Source organism: Hippichthys cyanospilos, chromosome 3 (genome assembly GCF_059441005.1).
Source record: "Hippichthys cyanospilos isolate Australia breed blue-spotted pipefish chromosome 3, RoL_Hcya_1.0, whole genome shotgun sequence".
Taxonomy (NCBI): Eukaryota; Metazoa; Chordata; class Actinopteri; order Syngnathiformes; family Syngnathidae; genus Hippichthys; species Hippichthys cyanospilos.
In genome coordinates, this window is record NC_142371.1 from 6,174,832 (window position 1) to 6,202,500 (window position 27,669).

Genomic DNA, 27,669 nt, shown 5'->3' on the forward strand with positions numbered 1-27,669 from the left:
TTTTCTTCATGGAAGAAGCTCCACAAGTTTGCCCCTGGTCCTCAGACAGAGGGCCTCGACACAAAAACCAAACAGCTGGTCGTCGTGGCCCCCTGCCTGTCGAGTCGGCTAGGTCGGCAAATCAGGTCTGAGAAATGACGCGGAACACACTGCATGCCATCGAGCGGCAGCAGTCATTATTTTACATTTCAATCGAAGACCCTTCCCCCTTTTTGGAACATTTCGTATCCTTGTCACTTGCTAGCCGGTGGAAAAGAAGCTTGCCCACACTTTGCATTTTGCTCTCTTTAAATGCGCTTCCATTCAGTAACTCATTCTTATATCTTTGTTCGTCGTTCCTTTAAGCACCAAATCTCAATTTCACTATCTTGTTTTTTTTAAATTCTATCCTATTTAATAAGGATGGCCCGATGACCATTAACAATGGTGTTTGAAGCAACCAACATTAAGTTTCTGGAAGAAGCTTCTTCTAGGTATAATTGCTAAAAGATAAGTTAAAGCTGTTTGTATCACTGCAACCACAAGGACGTGCATTTTTAATTACCATGCATAATACACATGTAAGCATTTATTAAAGACGTGCTGATGAAGTCATCTTTGTTTTCTTTTGTCAAAGTGGCCATGTCAATATGCTCATAAAATATCAATAAAGTACTGTATTACATGACAAAACGTGTTCTTCTCTGAGACTTTTCGTCTTTGTTTATTTACTTCCACCCTCATCTCGTGCACTTGTTTGCTAGCTTAACAGGCGGCTTAGAGGTTTATGGTCCAATTCAACATGCTGAATCAGCCCAAAAGCATTTCCCCATGCCCACGACGAACTTTGATGTTCCCAAGGGGTTTGGCCGCACCACAAGTACCCACACTCAATGCCGGCTTGGTGTGCAGAGGCCATAAGTTGCACTAAACTGCTTACATTGAGCATGCGGTTCTCAGTTATGTGACATGAGTACGTTAGTATGCAGCGGCAGAACTCATTCCCAATGGTTGATCACTTTAAAATGTTGACATTGTTCTCCTGACGAGGTCTACTTGCGGACTCTTTTCGGGTGATATTGGGCGTCCTCCCTTTCTTTGCCATATCTGGAATATCCATGTGAGTCAGGTGCAACACGTTTAAGAGGATAGGGCGGGGCGCCCTTATTACACGATGGGAGCCGGCTGCTTTGAAGTGGCTCTCACCGCCTCCATCTGTCTGCGCCAAGCTGCACCTTTCTGCCAGATTTCCGAAGCTCGGATTGGCCCCCTACCCGACCACGTCTAGACATCCAGCGCCCATCACCAGACTTGCGCCTGATCATGAAAATAGGGACCATGGAATGACGATTTAGCATTAGCGGCGGCAGTACACCTACGACATTACTCGCAGAGATATGGGTAATATTGTTTAATCATCAATAGGTGGTATGTACAATACAGTCAATGCTGTGGTGATATTTTGTTGAAAAACACACAGTGAGTTGTTCAATCATTTCAATAAGAATAACGTGCTGCCCTTACAAAATCACCCACTACAACACAGACATATTTAATATTTCCATACATCCGGACGTTATTTAGTTATTAAAAAGAGTTGTTAAATGAAGTTTAACTTGTCAGTATACAGTATGTAGACCAAGATTTTCTTCAAGCACTACATTCCTACTGTATTTTCCAAATTCTTATGAAGTATAAATACATTCATTAAACTAATCTGATGACATTTGTATTTAGTTTTCCTTTGCCTTCCTGGTATTATTTTGATGCCAATATTCATTTTCAACCTCACGTGGTTTCACTCCATCTCTTTTTGCTGTGGAATTTTGAGATTGAGATTTGGTTTTCCATCTTCATCCGCATTTCTTAAATATTGGTATTTCTATAACTGACTGAGTTGTTTCTTGTTCACTGGTTGTCTTTCTCTTCTTGATTACTACCACTGCCTTTGCTAACGTTTCCCTCATTTTGACCTCCTTTGGTATCTCCATTTTGCTCAGTCTGTTGGGCACCAGAAGTTGTAACTGATTTGTTGTCATCTGCAATCTCATCCTTATTCTCATTTATTACTGAATTCACAGTCTCATGGACAACCTCATCCTTACTCTCATTTGGCGCCTTATTTGCAACCTTTTCCCCAATCACGTCATTGTTGTTATCATTGGTATGTTCATCCTTACTCTCATTTGAATCTGCAACCTCTTCATTACACTCATTGGCAAACTGATCTTCACTTTCATTCTTACTATCATTAGTGCCATGACACATTTTCTCATCTGAAACCTCACCCCTACTGTCAGTGGCATCCCCTTGCTTTCTCTCAATGGAAACTTCAGCCTTACTTTGAATGGCGCACTCATCCATGCAGTCATTGGCAACTTTATCATTACTCTCATCAACCATTGCCTCCTTGGACTCATTGGGGGCCTTCTCCTCTTGTTCATCTGAAGTCTCATCCTTGTTTTCATCTGAAGCATCCTTACTGACTTTTTCTGCCTCTTCAATCACTTCTGCATTCTTTTCCTTACTATCATCTTCAATTTTCTCTTTACTCTGGCCTAAGACCTTCTCAGTCTCATCTGATGTCACTCGACTCTCATCTGAGGCCCCCTTATCTTCATGCACTACCTCTTCCTTCACTTCTTTTACCTCCTCAACCAGCTCTTCAGAGACCAAAGTTGCTTCTCCCTCATTTGCATTCTTTTCTGCTTCATTTTCCTCTTCTGCACTGTCTTTTGTGAGGCTACTTGTCTCCTTATCTGCCTTTTCTTCATGGACAACTGAAGTGTCCTTTTCAGAGGGGTTTTCAGCAGGGGTGTCCTGTTTCTCTTCAGTCTTTTCACTATTCTCCTCTGATGATTTGGTATAATCTGATGCAGGGTCCTGCAATACAACAGAAATGCTTTGTATCACGTGATAAGGCCATTGAATCATAATAAAAGCAATAAGAGGTCAATAAGATCCAGGTTTCTGGCTCATTTTATATACAACAACCCAATTCTTAAGGTTGGCTTGTACAAAACAATCCATGAAGCTGGTTCAAATTGTCCCAAATATTGCTTCTTAATTTTGTATTTTATTTTATTTTTTTCCTATAATTCGGTTATTTTTAACCTAACTACTTTTAGAATTCTCATGGAAAAGAAAACACCGTCAGCCATTCTAAAAACATACACATCTGGTGGCTGGTCAGTATCTTGGTGGTGCCCAAAGCATTAGACCACCGTCTTTGCAATATTGACATTACTGAGGTTAAACCTGTACCTCTTCAGTTGAATGGTCCGGGGATTTAACATCAGCATCATCAGTTTTTGAATCTAAGTCATCTGGGGAGAAAGATAGAAAAGGACAAATTAAATGTTACTAAAGCTTTTCAGAATCATGGACTCAAAATTGAATCAAGATTTTAAAATGTAGTAGCGGAATGGTAGAGGACTGGTTAGTGAATCGGCTTCACAGTTAAGTGGATGTGGGTTCAATTCCAGCTTGCCCTGGCCTTCCTGTTTGCATATTCCCTCAGTGCTCGCTTGAGTTCTTTCCAGGCACTCCGGTCTCCTCCTACATTCCAAAGACATGCATGACTCTCCAAATTGGCCTTAAGTGTGATTGCGAGCGCAAAAGGTTGTTCATCTTTGTGTACCGTGCGATTGGCTGGCAACCGGGTCAGGCTGTGCCCTGCAACTGATGGATGGAATTTAGTAGTTTGCTTGGTTGTATAAAATAAAATCATGCATCCATCAATCAATTTCCTATTGACGCTTAGTCTCACCAGGGTCGCTGACTTGCTGGTGTCTATCTCAGCTGTCTACAAGCAGTAGGCAGGGAACACCCTGAATTGGTTCCCAGCCAACTGCAGGGCACACAGAGACGAACAACCATTCACACACCCAATCATACCTAGGAACAATTTAGAGTGTCCAATAAAACTACCGTGCATGTTTTTACAATACGGGAGGAAGCGGAGAAAACCTATGCGGGCACGGGAAAAACATGAAAACTCCATACAGGGAGGCCGGAGCCAACTGAACTGAACTGTAAGGCAGATGTGCTAACCATTCTTCTGCAGTGACGGCTAGAAAAAAATAAAAATAATTCAACATTACCGGTCTAATAACGTATGATGATACAATGAAATACTATACGATATGTGATAGTCACATTTTTGAATAGTTCAAGATTGAATATTACTTTATAGTAAAGCATTAAAAACTGCCAGTAAACTGTAGACTGCCAGGGCACCTTAATGAAATTCCAGAGTCTTAAATGATTAATGTAATCGTTGCCTACTCACGGTCTTACAGTATTTAAAAAAAAAAAAGTCTGTAACGAGTCAATTTCTGGTGGCTTGATTGTTTCACCTTATAAACATCATCTCCCATCAAGTTAAATGAAATATCCATCCACCCATCATCCATTTTTTGTAGCCGCTTCTCATCAGGGTTACATACCTGCAGGTGCCAGCAGCTGTCTATGGGTAGTTGCTGGGGGACACCCTGAACTGTACAATCGCAGGGCACAGAAGAACAGACAACCATGCACACACCCAATTACACCTAAGGACAATTTAAAGCGTCCAATTCAGCTGCCATGCAATTTTTGGAATGTGGGTGGAAGCCCAAGTCCGCAGAGAGAACCCATGCGGGCTCAGGGAGAACATAAAAACTCTATTCAGGATGGCCAGAGCGAGGTGGAATTGAACTTGGGTCCCTGAACTGTGAGGCGGAGGTGCTAACCACTGCATCACAGAGCCGCCTCTAAATGAAACATTTACTGTAGAATATTTCCAAGGTAATGCATTTGACTTTTTAAAAAGTAATGCTTTCAGGGCTGCACAAACACAGCACAAGAGAGGCACCCTGTGGTATTAAGTAAAACAGCAACTGCTTGGTCTCATGCAAGTAAACAACTCGTCCAGACAATGGAATTGTTCAAGAGAGAGCTGTAACATTAGAAGATCACAAGGGGAAGAATCTCATTTGGTGAGCTGAAGGTGAGAGGCAAATAAAAACAATACATTTCTTTTGACCATTATCATCATTCTAACTCATGCTTCGGCATATTAAATAATGTTTTATCCTCTTACTTGAAATATTTACCTGGTAAAAGACAAGGGTTTGGAAATGTCTTCAAAGTCAATCGGTCTCAACACTAAGAGGGTAATGAAGAACAAAAAACACTCGAGCTATTCACTCTTGAAAATGGACAGCTGTGAAACGAAAGTCATTCCAGGTCATACGACATTATTCACATTATAAAGCTGACTACAAAAATGATAAACCGTGCAATTTAATTTGGCATCTTTACAAAATGAGCCAAAATGTTTGATATTTTAAACTTAATACACCACATTCAAGATCATGCTGGGGATTAACTGACTGAAGAAAAAAAGAAGAACAAAATTGTCTATTGTTTTGCATCATATTTCATTGATAATAGTTTACTTTGCGGATTCCATTGCATTCCGTCTCATGCTGTTAGTGATATGGCATGTGTGTAGATTTTCTTGAGGCCTTACCAGAAGGCAAAAGGTCATATTATGTAATGTTTTGCAGCATTAAAAATGACTCCCACTGCCAAATATTTCCAACTAGAATGAAGACATCATACTGCAACACAACAGCAGCATCACAATACTTTTCCGGTTGAAGGAATCCCTACAAGGGTATGTCAGTGTGTAGAATTAATACAGAATATTCGACTTTAGTGTCAAAATTAGGCCTGAGAGTACCGTATTTTCCATATGTACTGTGTACTGTATATAAAATGTATACGTTGGCAGAAAATTAAAAAAAAATTAAATACCAAAAAAAAAAATATATATATATATATATATATATATATATATATATATATATATATATATATATATATATATATATATATATATATATATATATATATAATTTTTATATATTTAATTTTTTTGGAATTGTCTGCCAACAGCAACATCCTCTCTTTAACAGACTGAACATGCTTGCATATTTAGTTCCAAAATATTTATAGAAAATGGATGGATGGATATTTTCAACAATAACAGACTACTGTTAGTTAAATAGCAGTTCAAAATCAATGCTTCCATAATCTATTTTTTATCCTTTGTTTGATAGATTATCTTAGTGAACATAAAAACACTTTGCACATAATTAATATATGCAATCATAAATACATAAATAAAATCATATATACTGTGTACTGTATACAAAATGTATACGTCACAAATTTACCCAAAATTTTATACATTCTCTTATTCAATTTAGACATTTTTTTAATACTATATTTTTAAAACTCTTTTTGAGCACAACTATTGATTCACATCTTTTCAGTTGTACTTCATAGTCGTTCCAGAAATTGAAACCTCTAACAGATACACACATTTGCTTGCTTTGGCCAGCAAAATAAATAAATAAATAAATAAAATAAAAACAACAGATAAACCGCACTGGACTATAAGCCGCATGCCTCAAGTCATGAGGAAATAGTTACGGTTTATAGTCCAAAATATATTTTATTTATTTTATTTTTTATTATTTATTTACTCAAAAGGATGTCAATTCAAGTAAGCCCTGCATTCATTACGGGGTGGAGTTGGATCAATCATAACAGTGTTCATATTAGATTTCATATTCATCCATTTAACACGGCATAAAGTGGAATTTTCACTCCGCGCACGGATGGTTCAATTGTCACTGATGTTCGTGGACGTGTCATAATCAGAAAATGTTCTACGAAACAAATGACTATATTAAGAAGTGAGCAAAATATGACATTACAGTATGTATGTTACATTATATCATGACATTATTACAGTATATGATAGGCACTTAAAAACCTTTCCACTAATCCTAACAATCTGCTGTCAATCTGCATCGATGAAAGGTTCTCTGCTCACATGTAAACACAACAGAGGAGACTCGCCTTTGTGTTTGTGATATTACTTGTAAGTGCAAAAGTACAAATTAAAGAAAGAGAAAGAAAGAAAGAGATCCCGTAATAGACAGTTAAATACATTTCATTCGTTCAATGTTTCCTTACTAACGTTTGCCTGTGTCCAGATCCCACAATGACAACCTTGTACACAACAAAGCCTTACGTAAATCAGCCTTCTGTTTGATTTTGTGTTGGAGGCTAACATTATAGTGCAATTTCAACTTGTATTACTTCATATATGCGTATGTGTAAAGCATTTGTGAAATGATGTTTGAGGCAAAGATCACCGGCTTATTTAGAGACAGCCTTACCGGGAAGTGTGAGCTAGCTTATCGGATAAAAACACACTAGTGATGATTTGCATCATCCTTTAATCCTTTATTTTACACACGTTGACTCACATTTTAACCTCTTGTCCTTTGGGAAATTAAAGCAGGGTAGTTTTGGAAAGATATCAAAATGTATAGTTTGTTCACGCGATCAATATTTGGCATTTATGCAAAACTTTAGCTGCTGACATGCAAACTCTTTTGCAAGAGAAGGTTGCAAATTATATGTGACAAATCTATTAGTTTCTTACAGGTAGATTTTTTTTTAAATCTTAAAACAAAGTAATTACAGGTGCATAAAAGTCCCACCTGAAAGCATAACATCTTTTATTGCTTTTGCGTTTTCTTAAAAATATGGACTTTTTTTTTTGTTAGGTATATGACAGTTTAATGAAAAATACAATAAATTAGGTCACTTCCCCATATAGACTATATCTGACCTACTGTCCATATTGCTTTTATTCGCAGTGATCTAACTGTACTGGAGGGAAAAAAAGCCAATTCCACATTTATCACTTAAGCCTCATAGTTGAGTCACCAAGGTCTTGATGTAGCACTTACTGAACCTAAATCACTCCACACAGCACAAAGTATATTTCTTATTTACACCCACTTTGACTCATCCAGCAGATGCATAGCTGAGTTATTGTGGTGTCTAAAACAACACAAGCACAAACTCTGAATAGCAATTAAGAAATGTTGCCACTCAGCAAGTGATGCTCCATTCACCAACTGCAGTCCTGTTAAAGCATTTAATGGGAGTACAGCCTGAATTCACCAGAGACTCTTCGCTTGTTTATGGCACTTTGACATGCAGAGGGAAAAAAAGAAAAAAAAAAAAAACTAAAACAAATCCATCTGTTGGATATTTATTCTGATGGATTTGCTGCACCATCTGTTCCAGTCGCTCTCAACCACACCAAAGGCCTGTTGAATTTATTGCATGAGCAGTTCTTTATGGCATTGTAGTACATAATATAATGAGCACATTCAGCACATCTCCTAATTTAGGGTTAGGCTGATTTTCATTAGTTATATTACATTACATTGCATTACCAATGTATTGCTTGGCACTAATAATCCCATAAACAGAAAAAAAAACATGATGAAAAAATTTCTTGAAAGATCCTTATTAACGTGATTTTTAAACGTAGTATGTGTATCATTACATTCTGAACCAAGTGTGATCATGTGAAGTTTAAAGGAATAAGTTAAAATGAGTCTATACCCAGTGACCAGTTCAGGGGTCTACAATATTCTGCTTTTTGCCAAAAGTCAAATCGGATCTGCTCCACCTCACCCGCAGCCTTGGTGGAGCTACGCTTGACTCAACTTGCAGCTTTCTAAAAGTTGAATGACATTTAATACCTGTCAATATTTATCAGTCAAGATGAATTAAAACAGCACTTTTCGCTTTCTACAAGGCACAATTTGAATACGGCACTTGAGCTGGCTCTCATAAATGTGTGCCGTTTTGGTTTAGTGTTCTGTGTGTGATTATTATTCATCGTTGCAGTACTGAAAGCCAAAAAGAGCTGCTGAGCAGAAATTAATGTGGTTTTCAAATTACTTTATTCATGTGCAAAAGTCCTGGAACTTTTCCAACAAACCTCACATGGGCCCTAACTATTCGTCTCCCAAATGTAGCCCTTCCATGTGAAATAAACATTTGATTTCCATAAATGCTACATTCTGCCCCTCAGAATAGACATACATTTTTTGAACATGCACCAAAGATACCTTGCAAATGTGTTATGTCTCTGTGAGCTGTGCAAAGCAGCTTGGATTTAAAATGACAGTGAGGAAATGTGAGTCTGTGAAAGTGTCAGACCCTCCACTCTGCATGTCACAGTTAGCACCCTTATATGTCACTGCTGAAACACTTGTTAACAGATTAATGTGGCAGATTAGTGCTGCCACCCCGCACTTTAATCCCCTAATCCTGCATCAAAGGGTCATAAAGAACCTTTTCCTGCTGCAGTAAAAATGGGAGATGAGAGTCCCCAAATAAAGGAGGCGATATGGAAGGACGGCCTTATGAATAGCACACACAAACATACTGTATACACAAATAACACGTTGCTCCCCCAAACGATCTGCGAAATCATTTAAATATTGCCATCCTTCATCCTTTTGCTCCTGAGCCTCCTTTTGACACAGCCGCGCCATATTTGTCTTTGTGCACATGCCTCCTGTCTCCCAGTGCTGTTTTGCCCTGACAGGCATTATAGATACATATGCTAACATGGATAATTCCCCCTGGCAGCATCGTCGTGTATGACACTAAAGGCTCTGGGTTGATCTGGCTGGATGACTTGTGCGCATGCATGCACCCACACATGGATAGATTCTGTTGATGAGCATCCTTCCCATGCATCTTGATGAGTAGATTTCCCTTGCATATGTTTAACTTACCAATAATAAGTAGATGAAACATTTCATTTGAATTTTTGGGGGGGAAACGTTTCTGAAGTCTGACAAAGCATGGATTTTCGAATTACTTTAGAATGCCCTTAAGAGTTCAGTTCAGTTATCACAGGACAAAGCCTGTGTTTTGGGGTATGGCTTTTTCTTTATTTTGTAAGCGTGTGTGTGTGAGTGTGTCTTTATAAGTCTTTATGAAATTGGCTAGTTTGTGAAGTTCACACTACCAAGTAAAGATGACAAAATAAACAAAATGAAAAAAAAAAAAAATCCAATAAGTCCGTCTTCAAGTTTCCATGCGGACAATAGGCCAATACATGTTTTTAAGTTTTTCAAAATGTTGTCATGTTGTGCTGTGAACATGGCCGTAAGCTCACCTTCAAACTTTGATATCTGTCCTTGACTTGGAAAGGAAATAACATAAGTGGACATAATGGTGCTCCATCATGTGACACACGGTAAATTGAATTTGCTCCCGCTGCATGAAAAAGATGGAGCCTCATACAAGCATGAAAAGGAGGCAGTGGGCTTTTCAACATGATGTTTTGTATGAATGAATACCCTAAAGGCTTCAATGCTGGCCCTGATTTACCTGGCTCTATTTGAAAATCACTCTGCACCTCCACTACTACCTCCGAAAGGTCTGACACAAAGGGGTAGTAATATTCCCAAAGAAAGAGAGAAAAACGATTCTGGTGAAAAGAGAACCTTGGATGATGAGTTTCTCGGTCTCAAGCAGCTCACCATTAATTGCGAAGTAGTCATATCTTCACTGGTAATGCACAGGTTGTTAAATGTTATTTATTTTGTGGTTGCTACTTCAGAGTTATTTATGAAGCACAAAGCAAGTAAATAATAATGCCAAAACTAAAGAAGTGCATGTTTTCACAGTGTGCACATGTAGTAAATGAATGGTAACAATAGCCCTCATGTGTGAGAGTTGTTTGTCAGATGAATAGTAATTTAACTTTGACAAAAAAAATACCCGATGGCGGCTTAAACGAGCGTGATATGCATTATTATTTTTTTTTAATAAGAGGGAGCTTGTTTTTCACAAAAGCAAGTAAAGTTTAGCCTAACTAATCAATGCGAAACACTCAGCTGTGACTGCAGCCACTGCTAATGGTAGCAACCAAGATGCTAATGTAGTAAGACATTGCAGAGCTCTCTGCCAAACTAAACTCGATAACACCCTGCATTTGAGCAAGTCTGAGATTGACAGGATGAAATATGTTTTATTTTAATGTTGATTTCTAATTATTTGGCCAATGACAAAAGAAATGGCACCATTCTCCTTTTGGTCTAGATCAGGAGTCACCAACACAGTGCCTGCAGGCACCAGGTAGCACCTAAGGATCACATGAGTAGCGCGCAAGCCTGAACATTGTGATTTTTCCAGAAATATTACAGACACTTATTGGCACTTACATAATTAATAATTAATTAATTAATTAATAATTAATATATTATAACAACATTATGGCAAATACAGTACTTTGAGCAAATTTGTCTTTTCAGAAGTGTGTATCACACTGGAGGCCCATCGTGTTACTCAGTACCACAAAAGTAGCTCTCAATTTTTAAAAAGTGTGATCCTTGGTAGTCTAAACTAAAGTTTGCAGTCAGAACTTGGGTCTCAAATACAGCATAAGGTAAATGGTCACAATGCCACCTGTTAAAGTCTGGTAAAGTAAATAAATGACTGAATCTACTGTTTAGTTGTCGTCTATCATGTATCATTTATTATATATCTGCCACAGTAACATAATGTATCTGAATTTAAGAGGATTGAGGGACTTTCTCTTTTTTAGGTGAGATTAAAAAGAGAGTAATAAAATTAATTAATCAGAAATCTTAATTAATCCTTTAATTTTAAAATATCTTGACTGCACTACTTTTGAAGAACCATATAAGATGTGATGTAATAGCCCCAGTTATGCTCCCCCCCCCCAAAAAAAAAGGGCTTCTCTTTTCATTTTCATGTGTGAAAAATGTACAAAGCAATGCCTTTTCTTTCCCGGCCAGTAAAATCACCCTTGTGTCCAAGGACGAAGGCCTATTCGTAAACCCTGAGTCAATTATTTGTGTTTCCTTCAGTTTGCAAAATTACAGTCGTCAAAGGGTGTTGTATAAGGTGACACTATAATCAGGGGTGTCAAACTGATTTTTACTGTGGGCCGCATTGTAGTTATAGTTTCGGTCAAATGGCTGGAACGACTGTGAAGTCGAAAAAATGTTCAAGTGCTTCACACACTTTTGCTAGTTTTGAAATCAGAGGCCAGTAAAAACTGTTCAAAAGAGAGATTGGGAAAAAAAACAAACAAAAAAAACACTGGTTTTAAAACTTCCAAAGTTGTAGGGAACTTGCAATTTTGGTATTTTAGCCAGAAACCTTAAGTCAAACCAGCATTTCACAGATCACATAAAATGATCGGGTGGGCCGGATCTGGCCCTCGGGCCTTGAGTTTGACACCTGTGCACTATATAAAGCACTTCAACACCACAATACATTATCAGCATGATTTTAAAACCTTTATTTTTGGACCATATTAAAATATGTTGATTAAAATAAAGTGATTACCTTGCCTGGAGGGTGAATTAAATGTTCTGAAATGTCACTCAGGTTCAAAGCAGATTTAGGAAAAAAAATCCATTATGTTTACAGCCCAGTGAACAGGGTACATGCAACGCTCTTGTCTTGCCTTGCCTATCCCTCATCATGTCCATATCTGAGGATCTCTCCTTGGTGTAACAGGCTCTTTTGTTGATTTCCAGAGCTGCAATTTAGTCCCAGCAAGGGGTTCATGCAAATTCATTTCGCTTTGATGACTCCAAATTGAGAGATTAACCAAACGATAGGCAATTATCCAAAGCTCTTACCATCTCCCAGCTTTATATATGTCCGTGCAGTTTTTATCCCCTCACATCACAATGCTCACATCCCCTACTACTCATCATATTTGATTGCGCGTGTGCTCTCTTTACTTGCTCTACTTTACTTATCTTCTATTCCAACTCCTTTCATAACATACTCTCACTTATTAGAAGACATCTTTCATTTTGTTCTGCTATCATCATGAATTAAATGTGATTCAGTGATACTGGTCACATTTTGGGGGCAAAAAAAAATATGTACAGTATATATCCAGACTTCTTTTCTATTCATGGTGTCAGCTGTTTAGTTGTCTTTAGATAAAAAAAAAAATATATAAGTTCTTTGAGGGAGCGAGAGAGAGCGAGAGACACTCTGTGACCTTTGCTGCATGAGCTGCTCCACTGCCACCACCCTTTTCCTTGTGTTCTCTGTCACTCGCATCTGTGTTCACTCTAATGAAGCAGAAAAGTCTGAGGCTTTCCACATTTTTTTTCTTATTCCCTTGGCCCCCAACAGATCAGACAGTGAATAATGGTGACACGCACAATAAGTGACCTCTCTGTCAGTATAGTCAATGCATAAGTTGCCTCATTGCTTATTTTTTATTTTTCATTTTTTTTTAACAGCTCTCAGATTCACAATTTAATAATCCTGTACCCCATTTTTATCACCGATATTTAAGATAAATTGACCTTTTTTGGTTTATCCTATCATGTACATTTCCCGCTGTGGTTTTATTTTGGAAGCTTAGGTCAGATTTCTTAATGGAAATAATATACCTGACCCTGAAAAGCTTTTCATTATTTTTGGATCCATATATTTAATATAGGTTAGTTGGTGTACATGTAAAGCATCACTTGCAATGAGTAATGAGAGTAGGGCCAGGAGAAACCATGATTTATTTTTTGCTTTGGGTCAAAGAGTGAAAAATTGTGTCCATTGTCCAGTCTTGTTTCAAGAGATGTCTGTCTGTTAATGTAATCTGTGGCCAACATCATCCAGGGGGAAATAAACGCAGTCATCTGCACTTCAATTAAAATAGCTCTAGCAATTAAGGTGCAAAATCGTTCGTGGGCACATTCAAAGGTTTTACTAGAACATGAATTATTAAAAATAAGAAAGGGAAACGGATTTTTTCAAACACCAACAGACACTAGCGAAGGAAGAGAACAGGAAAGAAGCTTATGACAAGGCAATGAATGATGTTAAGTGACTCGTGCTCCAATAGAGTTAACTTAAGGTCAGCCAAAGGCAGTTGCGTCTCCTTATCAGTAAACTTGAAATGAGCGTGCTTTAACCGGGAATTGTGGGCCTGTTTACGATATCTGAGCGAAGTAAAGGTGACGTAATGTGTTTTTTGTGTGTTCAATGTCATCATTGCCCACTTTCACCATCTGCCGCGGAGCAACTGCTCCTCTTAGTGGCCATTTATGGATGCGGCAGGTTACATAAACTTGCAAGGTACTGGCATTACGTCATTGTAAATTGAACAATGTTTGCAAGTGAAGCCTTTTGATTTATTACAAATATTTGATATCCGCCTTGAGTTTAATATAATAGTACGATCATTTTTTTTCTATTACTAGTGCCACTTTTGGCCTGCTGTTCCCAACTTCAGCAGGATAGCAATGATATTGAATAAATAAATTGCAGAAGATAATTGTTGTTTGTCTTTCTATGTGCCTTGCTATTAACTGATGAGAAGCCCCTGATGGACAAGTGGTTTAGAAAACGGATGGAAGAGATTCTCTATTTCTTTCTTTTATTACAAATTAGACTGTATAGATGAAAGCCAGTATATTTATATGGATAAAACGGAATTCAAAGCTCAAAACACATCTTTTACTGTTGTGTTGAGTCTTACCATTGTCACAGAGCGTTATGCTCTGTCCACTCCTCTTCAATCTTAGAGAGAGGAGTCTGGCCTGAGAAATTTCTTTGACGATGGAGGAAAGGTGCTCTCTGCTGCCGCCATTGTTGTTTAGAGGTGAAGCCTTTGAATCGCCATCTCCGCTGTCAGTGCTCCGGACCGCTGACTTTCTCTGAAGGTACATTATCTCATGATTACCTTTAATGTGATGGGCTAGACACTGAAAAATGAGATATTAAGAAGACTGCTTGTATTATACCAGACTAACCTAAAAAATGTCCTAATATTCAAAATCTGTTACATAAGAAACTGATTTTTCTTACATTTCCATTTTGCTTTGAGGATCTGTAGATGGGCGGCAGTGTGCCCATTTTCATCCTGGAAACAAACAAAACAAAAAACTTTTAGTGCTAGTCGTGTCACATCTGGTGTAATGAATCTTCTCAGCACAAAAAAACATGTAAAAAAAAAACTGCAAGCTTTAAATACAGTGTGAGGAGCATAATTGTATCATATTGTGCTTACCCATTGACCCGCCGTCCCCCTCGAGGTTTGCTGAACAACAGGTCAGCATAGGAGAGCCTCTTAAATCTCTCTCTGCCCACGGCCACATAGAGCTGACCGCTCTCCAGCTGAGTACCATCAGTCACCAGCTGGCCTTCATGAGTGTAAAGACTAACAAGCAATAAAGAATGCATTATACAAAAAAAAAAAAAAAAAAATTGATTCATTCATATCAATATTAAATCATATCAACAGTAATCCATGGGTTTGGGGTGAGCCAAGTTCATCCACACCAAAATCTTGGAAGCATACAGTTATGTTTAAGTACTTGCTTTGTACATTGGACAAATGGACGGTGAGTCAAACATCCTGATGGACAATTTAAGGTCGTCAAATAAACTAACATGCTTGTTTTTGGAATGTTTAGGGAAAAACAATGATGGTTCAAATCAGAAGGTAAACAAAAAAAAGCCTGAGCTGAGAAGCGGAGGCTTGCAAACCTTTGATTCACCATATTGCCCTCCTTTGGATAGTAAATTGATCAAAGGATGCATTATACAACTTTTGTCCATGTGTCTATCAGGGATTCTATTATACAAGGCATTTGGTATCAGTAGAGTTTAATTGTTTGAAATGTTTCTCAAACAATTTGTAATGATATCAATACCTTCTCACACCACCAAGGACTCTCAGACCCATCTTCTCTGTAATCATCTCAAGGATTCTCTCAAATTGGCTCAGCATCCGTTGGTGAATGAGAAGCCTTATGGCAGGATCCATAGTGTCCCCATTTGCCACCACACTGAGCACAAAATCATGAGCATGGCAAAGAAATTAATCATTGGAGACTAGTTTATAAAACATGTAAGCACATTTTGCAATTAAAGCAATGTTTATCCAATTACACTTTTTATTGAAATAGCACATTCTCAAACTAAAGTCATTTCTACATAAAGCATTTTACAGAACAACAATAATTTGAACACTTGTATGATGGGTACCTGCACTCACAATATTGGACAGGGCTCCTTAATCGGTTTCAAGAATCTAGCTGACACAGAAATCCGATTTGGTGGATGTGGTTTGGCCTGAAGAAAAGGTAAAACAATACAAACAACGACAAAAAAATATTACTGTGCATAAATACATAAAGTGTTTTCCAAAAATACATTATACATAAGTAATCAGAAATATTACCACTAGTGCAATATTGACACAAGTTGGATTTATTTTGCTTTTTGAGGCAAACAGGAAAATAAAACTTGGTTCTGCTCAGAGGACTTGCCTCACTTCAATAACAGGGTCGCCTCAATTACTATGTGATGATTACATAGAAAAAGCACAGCTGGTCTCGTCACTCCAAGCAACCCACTTTGACTGTAAATTGGCCCATGTGAAGGATACAAATACTATCATATCTATCTATCTATCTATCTATCTATCTATCTATCTATCTATCTATCTATCTATCTATATAGATATATATATATAGCTTATGGATGCCATATTGATATTGCAGATAACAACTATCTAAAAATATGTTATGCCAATGTCAAGTGGACTGCCATGATTTTTTCAGGGTTTAAAAGATAATCTATGAAAAACATTTTCCTTGATATAGATACAATTACATAGTACAGTAAAATAAACAAATCATGCATAGTCAAAATAATAGTAAAAAAACACAGCAGCCTCCAAATCAAACTGATAAGAGTGCTTGCCACTGATTGACATAATCAGCCATGTTAAAAGGAGATGGGGGATTTGTTGTCCTTGTATAGAAGATTGTCTAAATTCATTTGAGCAGGTAATCAAGTGACTAAAATTACACAAGGCTCTGTGCCAAAATACATCTTGCATATCAAGGGAAAAAACACAAAAGAAGGAATACAAAGAACAGTCGGAATACTCAACATTTTATGTTGGAAGAGACACTCGGATTAAAAAAGAAAAAAAAAAAAGCTCGGTCCCGCTCAGACATAAATAATATCTTCCTCTTTTGACCCAGCATTTTAACATTTTGCAATGTTAAGTTCAATAAAATCCATCAAAGATGCATTACACAACCCTCGCAAATTTGAGCTGCCTTGAGCTAGTCACATAGCAATATAGTCTGCAAATTGCCAGATGTGCCGAGGGATACGATAGAATATGCTGTTACGCATGTTCCATTAGGCGTGCTAAGAGGGATGCCCTCCATCTGCTCGGAAAATGGCTGAGGTTGAAACAAACTACAACAAAAACTGTTCAATAGTTACAGTCATAATCTCACTGGTCTAAACCAAGGCAGACTGCCAATAGGAAGTGACACAAAGTAGCCAGCTAATCTGAAGCATACACTACTGCCAGACTTCCCAGATGGAAAAAGAGTCATGTTTACCAAATGAAAAATCAATCTAAAGTTGACCAAAAATAAATAACTAAATAAGATGCCCACAGTCTCACAGTTTTTGGCTTACCTGCATTGGAAGGGCCTGTAGCAATCTTCTCTTTCTTGAGCCGATCTGCAAATAACTACAGACAAAGAAATATACAGTATATAGTGAGTTAAATTCTGAGATGTTTTATACTCATGATTGTCAAATACAATGTGTTTCGTCACTATGTGGGGTTGTAAATTTAACAGAAAATAGACAAGTAAATTTCAGACTATAAACCTCAACATTTTTTCTCAGGACTTGAGCCTGAGGTTTATAGTCCAGTATTGTTTATCTGCAGTATTTTTATATTAGCCACCAGGGAGCAATCTACTGGTAAAGCAAATGTGTATCTGTCGAAGGAATCAATTTATGGAATAACTATGAAATAGAAGTGTAAAGATGTGATTCATTGGCCGTGCGCTCAAAAAGAGTTTAAAAATATAGTATTGAAAGTATAAAAGTGATGTATAAGTTGAATAAGAACTTGTTTTAAAAGTTTGTCACGTGTAAATTTGTCAGGTATGATATGATCTTTCTGCATGAATGTCTGATGTTACATTGTGTGACTTATAGTCCAGGTGTGTGGCTAAGCCATGTAAAAAAAAAAAAAAAAAAAAAAAAAAAAAAAATGTAAGACTTTATCTACACATGACAGCGTCCAAAGAGTTTAAATAATAAAATAAAATAAAATAAAATAAAATAAAATAAAATAAAATAAAATAAAATAAAATAAAATAAAATAAAATGGCCAGTGATTGGACTCAGACTGACAGACTCTGCAGTAATACAGTAAGCTGTTTTTGGAGAAATCATTAGCTTGGGGAGAGTGTGAAATTTGGGCCTGATTGTCAAATTAAAATTGGAGATCCTTACAGGAAGCCAGGATTAAATTTTCATTCACAATGGAGGACAAGATGGCTAATTCATTTTTTTTAGTGTATTTGATAGTAGATGAACAATGATACATTATATTTGAAATTAAAAAAGGGTCTTTTATAGACAAATAAAGTGACATTTGACATTAGGTCATTTCCACAGCAGCCCTAATGATCTCTCAGGGTGCTTCCACATCCTTGTTGGAAAACACTGTCCTGTAGGGGTTTAAAGACTATACCACATACTACTTCACATAGTGTGTCCAATTAATACATCATTGTGTGTAAGATAATAGACAAATAGCAATGAAATGTTGTATGTAAATTCTCATGTCATCTGAAGATTAGATTATATTGAAAATGTTTTGCCTTTTTTTCCCTGCAACATTTTTGCATTGGACCTTATTGCATGCCATGCAGGTATTGGAGATATGAAAGTGTGAATATCAATATACAGGTCATTGACTTGATTAAAATTGATGCAAGATTAGTATGAGCTGGATTTACAGCAAAATATCTCCAGAGGGGGCCGTTGCACTGTATTCTTCAACGGCACAAATGTAATTACATATAGGAAGAGCTCTCGTTTTTATCGGCCATAATGATGCACACATGTCTTCTGATCTAATTTGCACAAAGCTGCATGGCTAGCATGGCTGCAAAAGTCACAGTCTTGAGTACCTTTGAAAATAAATGAAAATTAAGGTTAATGTGAGAAAATGAATTGCATGAATTGCAAAACGCAAAACCGAATAGCGTACTGGATTCATTTCCATCAATTCTTAGTGCTGAAGTCAAAACACGAACATTTTCTGTTTTCATGTGTTTTATCGGATTTTGTTACTGGAATTACCAAGACAAGATGAAAAAGTCAAGAGGAGGGCTCGTTTATCTCTTTTTTTCTAAATGCAGTGTGGTTAAGCAATGGTGAACTAATTGGAGTGTTCAAGTTAAGGTGAGCGTTACATACAGCGACATACATTTTACTTCATGTGGATTTCAAGACAAAATAACGTAGGTGAGATCGAACGTGCGCGTTACTTACTCTAACTTTTTAAATCTCTCTCTCCCAGCGGCGACGTACTGCTCTCCATGCTTAAGACTGTCCAGGCAGTCTACTTTGTGTCCTCCCCGCGGGGTGTAGATGTTCCTCACGGCTCCAAACGGCGCCTGGATGCCCCCAGTAACCTCCCTCAGAAAAGTCTCAAAGTTGCACACTCTCCTCTGGTTTATCACGAGTCTTCGGGCGTCGTAGTACGGGTCACCATTGCGGAACATGAAAATGTTCTTCACCACCGGTTGGGACAAAAATTTCGGCTTCTCCGAGCCCATCCTGGCGCACAAATTTTTCTCACGTAATTTTTGCTCCCCAATACAAAAAACGTGGGAAGCTATCCAAACTCAGAAAGTCATAGCAGGAGGTCGGAATATGAGCAAATACTACGACTATTAAGCCAATGATTTAAAAACGCGTCTAAACAGTCAAGCACGACACAACTCATAATGTCCACGAGTTACTTGTACGAAGCGTAAAGAACTGTCGCGGGGTTGTCGTGCGCACTTCCGCGCTCGTGGGGAACTGCTGCGCCACGAGCCTAACGGACCTTCTACTTATGGGTTGCCCCTCGTGGGAATCATCTGTTGGGACGTATCTATGGGAACACTGTATATTTCCCAACCGCAATTGACAGATAAGCTATCATTAAGATGGTCTGAATCGGTGAACTGGTCCTAATTAGTCGAATGCAGGCTCCAAAATGCGCAAATAGATGACATAAACGCGCACCTTACAAGCCGCTGAATAAGCGCACTGAAAAAATAAAAAATAAAAAACACACGCGTATGTGATATTTTGGTTGCACCAAACACTGCAGCAGAGAAAGTTAATTGGGCATCAAGAGACCCGATGGAAGCCTATGGTTGCCAGTGACATCCAGAAAGTAGGACAAAAACATGTTTGTTCTGTCTATAGTGCTGCAACAGGGAGGCTGCACATTGTGTCCTAGCACATTATTGTCAAGTGGCACTTTTCATGTTGCAATCATTACCAACATAGAGACAATTGTAACTAATGCCTTTTTATCTAGCTGTGTATAAAAATAGCTCTGCTGTAATATTTTTTCGACGTTTAGAAAAATCTCGATTGAGATATTAAAAACAAAAGAAAACATTAGCGAGTCTTTTGGACACCATACATCTGTTCTTAAGTGCTGTGCGTATAGATTTGTATGCCGTTTCAGTGTCACTCTCAAACGACCCCAATGGTGATATATGTGTGTAAATTCAGCGGTGGTGGTTAACTTGCCAAACAGAACATGCAATTACATCTTAAAACCACTTGACGGTGCTAGAGTACAGCACATTATAAGTGAGTACTGCACGTGAATTGTGGTGAAGGAGAAACGCCGTCGTTAATCAAAAAGTTGTGCTATTTGTGATGTCTCAGGGACAAGATTATGAATGTTTTTTTAAGCGTAAGTAAACACAAGGAGTTCTACTTTACATGGCGTTGTGAAAGAAGTCAGAAACGTCACAAGGCAAATGACAGCAACACATGGGAACGGTTCAGGACCTTTGAACCCTTTAATGTGTTGACTGAATGCAGCACAAAGTTAAACACCCAATTCATTGATGAAGTACTTGACATAGGTCTTCTCCAGGTTTTGGTTCAGACAAAAATTATTTGGATTATCCATGTAATTGTTATTTAGATCCTTAAGGCTAATAAGTGTCCACTTCACGGTAACAAAGTAAATACATTGCTCATTATTATGCATACACACACACACATACATAACACATACATACAGCCATCCATTTTCAACACTTTATATTATAGACTATATACCATTAAAACACTTGTATCATAACTATCATAAAATACAATACAATAAAATCTCGCAACAACACATGAACTCATACCTACATAGACTATCTATATATAATTTATCTCTTAATTTACATATTAAACCATCCACTTGCAGATTAGCAGCCTTTAAACAGTCTTGAGAGCACTATTTTATGAGTAAAATTAAAGCTTTATGCTTTTTTAACAGCGGTAAATTGACAGGAAAAATATGAACATGTGAGGACGATAGCTCAATTAGGGTTAAATCTGGAGTGTTTATTGTCTTTGGTTGTTGAAATCAACAGTCTCGCTAATGCATGTGTTATATAGACTAAGTGAAAATGCACTTATGATATTTTTTATATACATGAATGTACATTTTTTTATTATTGACATTAAAGTGGACTTATGACTTACTGTGACTATCCTACAAACCAGGACACAATTACCAATAAACACTCAACTGATGATGAGTGTGCTACACAGAAGTCCTAATCTTATTTAGGTGTGTTTTTGTTTTCCTCATAGTACTGCAATTTTAGTCCGATAATATTAAAACTTTAAAACGTGATTCTCCTTGTTCTGTGATCTTATTGTATAAACAGTACATTGCCATTCAGTTAAAACATTAATCATGTTGATGATATTTATATGATGTCATTTTAGTTTCATTTCAAATTGCTGGTTGTTTTGTCAAAGACAAGTTCTTGAGTTGAGCTGAACTTGCATTTTAGAAAATATTATTAGCATTGTTTTATCTGAATAAATTATATAGTTTATTTCCTGTAAGGCCTTTTAATGTAAACATGTTTGTGAAATATGTGAAATTAATGGGAGTTGCATGTTTTAACAGTCATTGTAAATGAGTTAGTACAGTACTTGAGGAAGTCTAGGCTTGCTGTTAATTTTTCTGAATGTTCTAATCAACATTTGATTTATTTCGACCCTTAATTGCGATTTAAAAAGTTAATATTTCATTACCATTACTGTTATCTATGGGGGGGATTATTTTTTTATTTTTTGCAAGAATGAAGTGCCAGCTGCTTTATTAACTTAGAACACTGCTAACACTGCTAGAACAATACTAGTTCTAATCTTCTGTGTCCCACTCAAAGTTACACAGCATCGTTTTTAGGACTATTGTATTCAGAGAAGATGCAGGTTAAACACCACGGTACCAGTTTCCAGTTCACTGATGTCAAACCAAAATGGGTTTACACACAGCTTCACACATGCACATTGAAATTAAAATCACACTACGAGTTCTTACAAGATTTTTTTTCTAGCTCTCCTACATTTCTCCTGAGCCCTTCTGTCTCTTCTTCTTTGTCACATTTTAGACCTCTGCTGTGCATGCATTCATCCATATGTCGACAAACATTTTTATTTTGGCATTCAGACAACAAGCCAGTGGTGAAGCTATGGAAGGGGGTTACAAGAAAAGGCATGAATTAAACAACAGTAGTTGAGGGAGCAGTTAGGTAATTGTAAAAATCACTTTTGAGCACGAGAATGTGACGTGAACAAATCGGAACTTACTGTGAACTGGCGAACTTCCCCATTGTCAACCAAATGATGTTCTGTTTCCGGGGTGATGGCATAAGCCAGTCTCTGCTCCAGTAGAAAGGCAGACATTATTATGTCGGAAAAAAATGTTGTGTAATTATTCACCAATCATTACTGCAACTCGACACAGACGCTTTGACTCACATCACAAAATTTTCCAGGTAGGCTACAAAGTTTGTAGATGGCATATAGGGGCACCATGGTCATCGATGAAATGGCCAGGCACCATCCCAGCACGTTAGCCCAGGAAGGAAACATGTAGGTGCCATAGTTGGGGGGGTTGAATGTTGCAAAGCTCACTACCACCATGAACTAAAGACAGATTGTGTTTGGGTGGTGGGGAGAAATCATCAATTATTCAGTTCAAGTCACATCCTCAAAAACAAGCATGCCATATTGGTTGAATTGAACACTCAATTGAGGCTCCCCTACTCTAAATTGTCCAAAGGTGTAAATTTAAGTGTGACACAAACAGAAACTGATTTTGGCTGGTGAGCAGGGTGTATGCAAGAGTCAGGTGGAATCGGCTAAAAGAAGACATGCAGTATAGAAAACGGATGGATACCAGTATTTATATTTATAAATATATTGTTATTTTTTTGTGTTTAAAGTTTACTCTTGGCTCATGCTAACAATACAAAGAGTTAGGATGTTTTAACATAAAAATAACCATCACTATACTGTGTTAAATTTTTATACTACTATTTTTGTGGGACCAATGCTATAATTTCTGGATTCAGTAGTGTCAAGGTCTGTCAAACAAGGGTAATTTTTTTTTCCTTGCCTTTTAACTTTGCCCATTTTTGTATCTGTTAGTCTGAAAACTACACATGCAGTGCCTTAAAACATACTCTTTATGTCTTAAGCATGCATTTTGATTCTGGCCAAATTCTATTCTGGCTCCACCATGTACCACTCACTCTACAGAATTACTTGGGGATTTTTTTTGTTTGTTTTATTTGGCTTAATCCTGCAAATTTTATATCTCATATTTATTGATTTTTATGATGTCGAATGATCCCTGTTTGTAATTTAATTCATTTAACAAAAAAATAATGGTGGCCCAAAATGTTGCAATGAGAGACACTCACCAAGAGAAAACAGGGGCTGACAAATTTCCAACACAACCTCCAGTATCTGCCTGGTCTCTGGCCAATCATCTCCTCAATGTCATCACTGAAGCGGTCCACTCCTGGAACAGGAGAAAACATTCGGAATTAAAGAACTGATCAATTTAAAAACACGTTGATATAGCCTTGACTAACAACGCCTAACTTCTCTATCTTCTATCCCAACACGACTAACCTAATTGGATTCTAAATGTTCTCATGACATTTTGGTAGGAACAATATAAGCACATAAGCACACATTTAGAGCCCAAATTCCCCTCTTCTTGAGTCACAATCGTATCATAAATTGTCCACTAACACAACAGATTACATTTTGAAAGAAATCCATTCAAATTCAAGTTTTAAAAATGTGTCTCTAATTTTGTGGTGAATTGTTATACAATAAGAGTTCACTTCTCTGAGCTTTCCTTCCCAGAAGGCATCTCTTGCTGCAGAGGTTTTTATTGAGACGGACACCAGAATGAAAGACCACAGTGACCAGGGTTGAAAGGTTCTTGTTAAAGCTATGAGGAAAAGAAAAAAAAAAGGCTCACCAAGGCCTCAGGCTTGATTTATCAAGCCTGCCAAGGTCAAACTTCACTAAAGTGGGCCAATATACAGACTTCGCTGCCTGAGGCCCAGTGTCTATTGAGTCCTCCCAATGAGGTGAACAGACATGTGAAAAGTAACCTAAGACAGAAGTTCAAGCCAATCTTTTTTCCTGACCTTCAGGATGTTTTAATGATAAGCATTTTTTCATGCTGCTGTTTAAAAAAATGGCTCAATCAGATGCAACATGGATTCGTGAATTCCAATGCAATAAATACATTTGACGTTTGTTGCCCATTAAAAACAACAACAACAAAAAAACAGATTATGTCTTGTAGGGACAGTAATACCAGTAGCCTTGGAGATGTGAAGTCTACAAATCAAACTAAACTACATGTAGCAATGTACGTCACCTCTGTAAAATTGAGTACCAAAGGTGAAAGGAGGTCATTTCACTTATCAGCCAGCGGATGTAGTTTATGACCAATGGGAATTCCCTGTGCCCCACATGCAGTTACCTAAACTGGACTAGCACTGCTGGGTAACACAAAGTGACAGAATTCTAGCCCATAACAGCAAACATGTGAATAAATAGGAACTTTGTCTGGAGTTCCAATCCTTTAAAGTCAGAAATGTGACTTTTTTTTTTTTTTGAAGTTTCTTCTATTTCATCACTATTGAGATGTTATGGCATGCTGTGATATTTATTGTTAATCATTAGTGAGTTTGTTACTACTGTTTTCTCATGTATGCCGTATTTGAAAATGTCTTGTTATGATGTTATGATTTTCCACTTTCATGTTCCAGAAAGTGAATATAGTTATTTTTGCAAGAAGTTTGTCATCATCTTTTCTACTTCTTGTTTGTAGTGTATATCAATGGCATATTCAAATAAACGAGTCAGTATTGATTGCAGTTAACTGGAGCCTTTCAAGGGCAGTCACAACATGACAATATGATAATGATCATTTAATAGACAGATTATGCCTCAAGCAAGAGACCCACTGAGGTGGCCGGAGACTGAACGGGCCAAAAACCATTAGTGTGTGTTGACATTTTTGTTACTTTACACTTTGGCCTAATAGAACTAAGTCACACTGAGTCACAGCCCGTCCATACAGACAAATTTCTCATCAAAGCCCTAATATAACATCAGCATTGCTCACCACGACAACATGGATCGTCTATTTTTCTCCTATCATCCTCCCAGTTTCTCTTACCGTAAAACCATGCAATACCGATAGCTTCAATAAGCACTCCAAACAGAATGGATGTTCCTGCGGCAAAGTGGTCCAACAAAGTAAACACGTACATCCCACCCTACAGTGACAAAAGGACAAAGACAAACTTATTCATACCGTCATCTTCAAGTCAGTATACAGACTGAAGATATGAGTACCACAAATAACTCAACCACTAAGATGTATTTTTACATTTTTTAACAATCCAGAAATACAATCCCAGGTATTCATTTCATACTCATTCATACTCATACTCAAATAATTACGACCATATTTTTCGAAGTATAAGCCCCGACTTTTTCCTCATGATTTGAGCCCTGCGGCTTAAAGTCCAGTGCGACTTATCTGTTTTGTTGTTTTTGTTTGTTTGTTTTGCTAGTCACCAGCAAGCAAATGTGTGTATCAGTTTCAGTTTATGGAACATCTATATACAAAAAATTTAAATCACAAAAAACAACAACAACAAAAACCAAACAAATATAATTTCCATCCGCCATCTTTTTGGGTAAATATTTCATGTTATTACCTGCGCTCATAGTCCTGTGCGGCTTATCACTGACAATTTTTTTTTTTTTTTGCTCATATTTTGTGGCCTATAATCCGGAAACTACGGTAATTACTTTAGTTAATTAGTAGCTCAACTACTTAAAGTAATCATTAGTTTAGGAAATTAAGAACTCAAGTATTTGATTGCTTTAGGCAACCGAGTACTAGTTACATTAGGTACTAATCAATTAATTTATTTCATTACAAGTAATAGAACACTTCAGTATTTAATTACTTTAAGTAATTGATGATTCATTCAATACCAACCATTTTTAGACCCTCTTATAGCCAAACACTAGACAAAAAAAAATCCTTACTAAGTACCTGGGATTGAATATCTGGACCCTTAAAAGAAACAAAACAAAATACGTCTTTGTATTGATCGGGTTAAATATTTCTTCATGCTGTTGTTGGGTTGATAGTCTTCACATTTCCTTTGATTCTAAGTTTCAAAAATCATTTGTGGAAATTGTACCACACCCCGGAGTAACACGACAGTTTCGGGATGATACTTGCATTTGTGACACACAAGAGAGAGATGAGGAAGGTGGCAACCACGATGAAAAGGGTGAACAGTTCTCTGTGCTTGTGGAGGCATTTGAATTCATCAATCAAACCGGTAATGACGGACTCCATTCCGCCCATCTAAAAAGTGAACAAGAAGAAGAGAATAGACTAAAAATGTCTTGTACATCACTCCTCAAATACAATACGTAAATACAGATTAAATGTTATGTTCTGTCCTTTTACTTGGACTGGTGGGCACGTATGCGATTTGATGCTCAAACTAATTTTCTGTGCAACAGAGGAGTTGGAAGTACAGTGCATACCGTCACCCTGCATCCTGACACAAACCACCACACCAAGATAGATGGGGGCCAAAGGGAAGCAGGGATGTTAAGAACACCTAGCCCTAGATTGGATGAACTTGAAAGCTTTCAATTGTTTGTTGTTGTTGTTGTTTTGTTTTTTTACAACAATTTGGTACTGGGCCTTCTTAGGCTATGAGAAATGAACAAAACAGTAGTTTTATACTGCATTCTGAGTATCAAGGGAACAAAAAATTACTTTGAGATTAAGGTCAACTGACTCTGACAAACCTTTCCTAGAATTTGTTAATTTACACTTCTACTTTATTCATCATATTATATGATAGAAGATAGAAAATACAGAATATTTTATATGTTGTATGTAGTTGAAAAGGTAAATAGCCGCATACTCACAGCGCTGTCAATTCCAAGTGTCAGGAGCATGATGAAGAATATTACTGCCCATATTGATGACCCAGGCAATGTGGCAATGGCTTCTGGATAAATAACAAACACCAATCCAGCCCCTAAACAGCAGAAACGAAAACATCGGGAACCAGCACTCTGAGGGAAATAATATTTTGTACAATATATGTTGTTAAAATCCAGAAAGTCTTGTCACAGGAGCTATTCTATTTTTATTTTTTATTTTAAACTTAGCGTTCATTTGCTCTATGGCACTACCAAGTGGTCTAGAAATCCAAGAAGCCAATAGTGTTTAAAATTCGATGTCTTTGTTTAAGAAAACGATCTGAATGTGCTTGTGTTAGGGTGTGACCAAAATAAAACAAGTGCTAT

General features: G+C 37.3%; 2 protein-coding genes across 3 annotated transcripts in view; both read right to left on the reverse strand.

Annotated features, from left to right (window-relative positions):
* Positions 1-1,375: 1,375 nt before the first annotated feature.
* Positions 1,376-20,016, reverse strand: dcdc2 (doublecortin domain containing 2). Of its 2 annotated transcripts, none has more exons than XM_088409570.1 (9): positions 19,249-20,016; positions 17,368-17,422; positions 15,920-15,996; positions 15,576-15,710; positions 14,930-15,079; positions 14,728-14,782; positions 14,399-14,576; positions 3,244-3,305; positions 1,376-2,862 (listed from the first exon to the last, which is right to left on the reverse strand). In XM_088409570.1, exons 1-9 carry the CDS (start codon positions 19,533-19,535, stop codon positions 1,888-1,890), a joined length of 1,974 nt encoding a protein of 657 aa, XP_088265696.1. In that variant the 5' UTR covers positions 19,536-20,016; the 3' UTR covers positions 1,376-1,887. The 2 variants fall into 2 exon arrangements, with proteins under 2 accessions (XP_088265696.1, XP_088265695.1); XM_088409569.1 differs by having other exon boundaries at positions 14,399-14,624.
* A 2,160-nt stretch (positions 20,017-22,176) lies between these two features.
* slc6a3 (solute carrier family 6 member 3) overlaps positions 22,177-27,669 on the reverse strand; it is an 18,028-nt gene continuing 12,535 nt past the window's right edge. Inside the window, exons 10-16 of the mRNA XM_088409571.1 lie at positions 27,286-27,398; positions 26,579-26,707; positions 25,496-25,595; positions 23,709-23,809; positions 22,762-22,929; positions 22,591-22,662; positions 22,177-22,470 (exon numbers count right to left, since the gene is read on the reverse strand). Coding sequence (XP_088265697.1) covers positions 22,447-22,470; positions 22,591-22,662; positions 22,762-22,929; positions 23,709-23,809; positions 25,496-25,595; positions 26,579-26,707; positions 27,286-27,398 — 707 coding nt within the window. The 3' untranslated portion in view covers positions 22,177-22,446. The remainder of the gene's footprint in view (positions 22,471-22,590; positions 22,663-22,761; positions 22,930-23,708; positions 23,810-25,495; positions 25,596-26,578; positions 26,708-27,285; positions 27,399-27,669) is intronic.